The sequence below is a fragment of the Primulina eburnea genome, chromosome 9 (assembly GCF_022965805.1).
Source record: "Primulina eburnea isolate SZY01 chromosome 9, ASM2296580v1, whole genome shotgun sequence".
Classification (NCBI taxonomy): domain Eukaryota; kingdom Viridiplantae; phylum Streptophyta; class Magnoliopsida; order Lamiales; family Gesneriaceae; genus Primulina; species Primulina eburnea.
In genome coordinates, this window is record NC_133109.1 from 5,752,803 (window position 1) to 5,758,821 (window position 6,019).

A 6,019-nucleotide genomic window follows, 5' to 3' on the forward strand; every position below is an offset into this window, starting at 1 on the left:
TTAAGGGAGAGTTTACAATCTCTCAAAAATAATTATATCATTAAATTTTCCTATGCAAGTATCATTAAATTTTCCTCTGCAAGTTTTTAAATGAAGACATGAAGACAAAAATTTACGTGAGACGGTCTCACGAGTCGTATTTTGTTAGACGAATCTTTTATTTGGGTCATCCATAAAAAATATTACTTTTTATGTTAAGAGTATTACTTTTTAATTGTGAATATCGGTAGAGTTGACCCGTCACACAGAAAGATTTGTGAGATCATCTCACAAGAGAACTACTTTTAAATAAAATTCTAATAATCAAACACACAGTAAATATAACTAATGCCATGAGTAAATGGTATGTGAAATTCACTTCAAATATTTGATTTCAAATGAAACAAAATTAAACCAGATGTCAGAAGAAAATACATGTTGTGCAAACAAATTAATTTATGTTCACAAATTTTGATGGAAAAAAAAAAGTAATTGTTTTTTAAAAAAAAACAATTAATTTTAGGTTGAGTCAAAGGCTACACTTGTAGCAGGCAACCACGAACCACCTTGAATGAGGACTGCACATTATATTTATTGGCCTCGGATGGAGTAAGACTGGGCTTATACCCGGACCATTTGACCCGGTTTCTAGTGCTCGCTCCGGGTCCAGTATTTTGATACTCGGCGTAGAAGATAGTTTTCGGTGGGTCGGAGTTTTGGACCCATCTGGCCCAGCCCAACGGATTCAGGAATCCACCAATATTAGTCTGCATGACAACCGTGGTCGCGTAAGCTTTCCAAGGCCTGCCTAAGTAGGTCTGGGCGGTAAGATTGTCGAATGGGCTCATTGTACACCGTTGGATCGAAATTCCGGTGTTCTGATTCGGGTCAACTTTGCCTTGTGCAGTAATGGTGACAAATTGTTTAGGTCCGGGTTGTCTAGGGAAGATGCTGCAGTTCTGGAGCACCACCGCCGAGTTGCCGAATATGAAGTCCACTGTGCCTATTATGTCGCATTGGCGGTAGAATTGTCGGTTCGAGTGAGGGTAGAGGGTGTCTTGGAACGCGTCGAACTTGCATCTGTAGAATACAGATTGGTCGGACCCGGAACGGAAGGCCACGGCCTGGTGTTTGCTGGGTCCGGCTGTGTTCTTGAAACCGATGTCTCGTGCCATGAATCCTTTTCCCGCAACACCTGTGAAACAATATAAAATCAATTGAATGGATCATACATTATATGTTCAACTCTGCCTACGTTTGACAACGGAGTAATTCAAAGTTCAAACTTACCAACAGTAGCCGTGGAAAAAGTCGGAGTTCCGTCGACGAAATTCTTGCTGTCGGAAATAATGGAAACGTCCTTGCCGTCTCCGTACATCATGACATTCGTGTAAGATTTATCCAACACCACATTCTCCAAATATGTCCCCGCCTTCACATATATAACGAATCTCGTTTTGCTCTTCTTGGGTATTCTCGCCACCGCAGCATTCAGGGTGGTCACATCGCCGCTGCCGTCCTTCGCCACCGTCACATTCGGCTTCGGATTGCTCTGCTGCAACAGCCGCCTGTCACCAGCGGAAACCCACGCCGGAAAGATCGATTCCTCGGCTGCCTCCAGCAGACGCCTCCTGTGGAATGGGATCTTAAAAGTCACGAGCAATGACTGCAGTTTCGAGATTATGGCCAAACTGTTGCTGGCATATTCCGTGGAATTCTTCATCAGAAGCTTGATGTCTTCCACAAAACTGGCGTTGGACTCATACAGAGCGTCGAAACACGTTTCTTGGTCCGTGATCACGGTGCTCAGCCACGTTTTTAAGTCGTCGATGGTCGAATCGTCGGCGATTAGCTTATTCCCGTCGTTCTGCATTGAGGATATGCAATCCTCGAGCGTATCAGCAGCGTCGTCTAACACCGTCGCGCATATATTCAACGCCTCTTTTACCAACTGATTATCCGTCTTGTTCGCGTACTCATCTGTAAAAGTCGACACTTTCCTCAGAGAATTCTTGATCACCGTTAACGAAAACAGAAAAATCCTCTCCGGGTCGGTGGAGTCTGAGGAACCCAAGCTCGAGTAACAAGAATCTGGGTACTGACTCACACTGCACACAGCTACAATCGCCGCAGCCGGAGAAGTCGGAACATCGTCGGAACCACTCTTGTTTTTGCTATGAATCACAGTTCCGGCAACAACTCCGACGATCAAACCGATCAACAGAACGGCTGAGATGGAGATAATAATCAATCGCTTGCGGGTCTTTTTCCTGAAATCTTGTTGCTCTAGCTCATCCACTTTCCCATAGCCCTTGAATGAATTGATTGTGTCCATTGATGATCGATCAATGAACAAAATAAACTCTTTTCTACTCACAGAGTTTTGATTTCAGATGACTTTATCTTTTCCCTGTGGAATGCGAATCTTTTTGGTTTTTTGGGAGCAAGAATGTAGAATATATAGTGTCTTTAGACGTGTTTTTTGCGGTATGATTTGGTGACATTCGTATTCATGGGGTATATATGTAGTCAAAAACTTGTGTGAGACGGTCTCACGGGTTGTATTTTGTGAGACGGATCTTTATTTGGATAATCCATGAAAAAGTATTACTTTTTATGCGAAGAGTATTACTTTTTATTGTGAATATGGGCAGGGTTGACCCGTCTCACAGATCGTGATCCGTGAGACGGTCTCACATGAGACCTACTCATATATGTAATCACAAAAATTTTCGTAGTCCGTATCATTAGTCAATTTTTTCAGACATATCTTTTGTTTGAATCATTTATAAAAATAGATTATTTTTTATAGTAAAAATATTACTTATTATTATAAATATGAATAAGATTTACTCGTCTCACAGATAAAGATGTGTTAGTCTATTTCAAACAATATTGAGTAATGTATAATGGCAAAAACTTGTGTGAGACGGTCTCACGGATCTTATTTGTGCGACGGATCTCTTATTTGAGTCACCCATGAAAAAGTATTACTTTTTATGCTAAGAGTATTATTTTTTATTGTGAATATGGGCAGGGTTGACCCGTCTCACGAATTATGACCCGTGAGACGGTCTCACATGAGACTCACTCATGTATAATATAATGATCATATTCAAGAAACGGTGATTTTACTTCTTCCACACTATTTAATAATCAAATAATAGTTGTAAGATGAATCTGACTGATCCTTAGTTTACAAATTTTATAAACCATTTTTTTTTATATATATAATAGATTTACGCGGTTCCTTTAATTTATAATAATTTAATCTTTATCGGGTCACATCAAGTATTGCATATATATAATATAAATAAATTAATATAAAAGGTCTGGACTTGCAGCTTTCATTCCCATGACTAACTAGGTCAAATTAGTAATGATTTCCCTTCCTCACCAAGTTTTTTTCCTAGCAAAATTTACTACTTTTTAATAGACATTTATTACCTTCTATTAATTAATTATTTTGTGTGCATATTTTTTTTAAAAATAATAATAATAAGATACCAAAATCTAAGAATTAATTCAAGATTTGACTTTCTACCACTTCAAAGTTATGCCAAGCCTAGCTATTCCATTGATCATAAATTATATTTAATGGGTTTTTTTTTTAAAAAAAACTTAATACATATAGTTAATTTTTAAAATTGATAATTTACATTTTTTTCCCACAAAAATAAGAATATGTTTGAGGTGATGCCACAAATCATGCCGAGTTTAATGTGAGGTCTCATGTGTGAAATGCAATTTGGCTTCAATTGTTTAATTCTTTTGACCAATTCATTCTCTAATTTACGCACAACTTTTTTATTATTATTTTATTATTACAACTATGTTAGCACGAACAGTACGTATTGTCCAAATAAAATCTGTGGTACTGTATGCATCGTAATTTGTACGCTCAAGACTTTAGTGGGGCGCACACAGCGTTGAAACTCGAAAGGATCCAGTAATATGACACCAATTCTACGCGTACAGGAACAGCCAGCCGTTTGTCAACTTCAAGATCCTTTTAACCCTCGTCTTTTCCCAAATAATATATATATAGATATAATTAATAAAAATATATTCGAACTATAATTACATCACGTTATTTATCTCGTTTCGTTCGTGTAATAAGACTGAAAAATCATATATATAAATAATATATGATTCTAATTAATAATTTGGATTGATTTTAAAATCAACTAATTAAGCCATAAAAATTGATTTGGTTCAAGTTTTGGATAAAAAGTAAACTAATTCAAACCGATTGCGTTGATTAAAAAAATCATGTAGTAATTATTTATTAATTTATTGTGCCTTTTCTTGGATATAGATATATTTTATTTGATTTTTAAGTGTATATTATTATTATTATTATTAATATTACTATTATTATTATTAAGCTTTGTAACAGTTTATCAAGAAAATTTACAAGCATGTCAGGCACGAAATCGCATAAAATAATCCGATTTTGAAACCAAACGATGTGAGTTTCGAATCGATCATTAGTTCTGAATTCATCAGTTAAGTTTCAAGAACCAAAAACTAGTTTAGAATAACAAAAGAAATTGAAAGGAATATTCATAAATATCAACAAAACAATTATGTTTTATGAATCGATATTTTTATAACTAGAACTTGAAAATAATCTAGGTGAAGGTGTACGCACAAGATAAACTACTTCATCAGATTGTTTCCGCACATATTATTGTAATCTAGGTGAAGGTGTACGTACAAGATAAACTACTATCTCTAACAGGATTTTAGTGCCTCATCGAAAGAGAAAGAAAAACGAGTAGAGTTATTCACCCCCTCTAAACTCAACTTCGATCCTCAAAACACTGTTATTCTTTCTCTCACTGTTCTTGGACTATTTATGCGAATTTTAGTAATTACTTCATCTCTCTACTTACCATTAATAAATAATGTATAATATTTTGGAAGAACCAAAATCTTTTTAACGTTCTACACCAAGAGAATAGCTCAAAGACCATGCTGACCCAAATTTTCCATATGCGTTCACGTATCTCTTAAGTAAAGAAATTTTTATATTTTGAATTTCCATATTCTATGTTTGGGACAATAAGGCTAAATTTTAATATGAAAAGAAAAAGAAAAGAGTGACATGACAAAACAATTTTGCTAATCCTATCTGGTGATACCCTCGGGAGGCTCGAGTCATGGGTATTAGGTGATCTCGGGTTATGGATCAGGTTAGGATAAGTTTTGGGCCAATCCGACAAATAACCGGGAAAATGAATGTCCGAGACATCATCCTCTCGGGTTACCATAAGCCTGGACTTCCAGACGAGTTTGTGGGTGACGGCTTTCTACCCGGGTTACCTAGATAATAGCACCTCACTCGAGTGCACAAGTATGTGATACCTTAACTTGGTAATCATTACTGACAAAATCGCATGGATTTGACAACGCGAAAGGGACAATTTGTCATGTAATAAAAGCAGGGTATGAGCAACCATAATTATTAAGTGGGCACTGAAAACAAGGTCATCATTGATGTTCTTTCTATAAATACCAGGTTTGTTTAAACATTAAGGAATTTATTGACATATTTTCCCATATCATTTATCCTCTAGAATATACATAATTTATACATCATTCTCTTTGCTACATTAGTTCTTTTCACCTGCTGACTTTAGCATCGGAGTGGTCACGTCGGACATCTTTCTGGTGCCCATTCACAAATTATTCTGCAGCATGTTATGCCAAGTATTACGACATTTACAACAATATTTAAATCTGATACACACAAATTCTCATATACTCTTCATAATTTATTTTAAACATACCTCATACCAACAACATCGACTTCAACAATTTCTCTTTGATTTTCACATAAATTTAAAATAAATTTTTTCAATACTAGGATAAAATACTTGAACAATATCTCCAAGAACTTGAGGGGAAAAATAATGGCGAACACAAATTCTTGTTTAAACTAGACAATAATATAAAACAACATAATGACATATTGTCCGTGATAATTGAAAGATTAGAGACATATAAAAAAATTACAAGCTACCTCCAAAGATCT

The 6,019-nt window shown here is 35.8% G+C and overlaps 1 protein-coding gene across 1 annotated transcript; it reads right to left on the bottom strand.

Moving 5' to 3' along the window:
• Positions 1–333: 333 nt before the first annotated feature.
• Positions 334–2,457, bottom strand: LOC140841210 (pectinesterase 3). The gene is given in 3 exon segments (XM_073208472.1): positions 334–563; positions 566–1,174; positions 1,270–2,457. Coding segments are annotated over 3 exon segments (1,719 nt in total). The 5' UTR covers positions 2,315–2,457; the 3' UTR covers positions 334–498.
• Between the last annotated feature and the right edge of the window lie 3,562 nt (positions 2,458–6,019).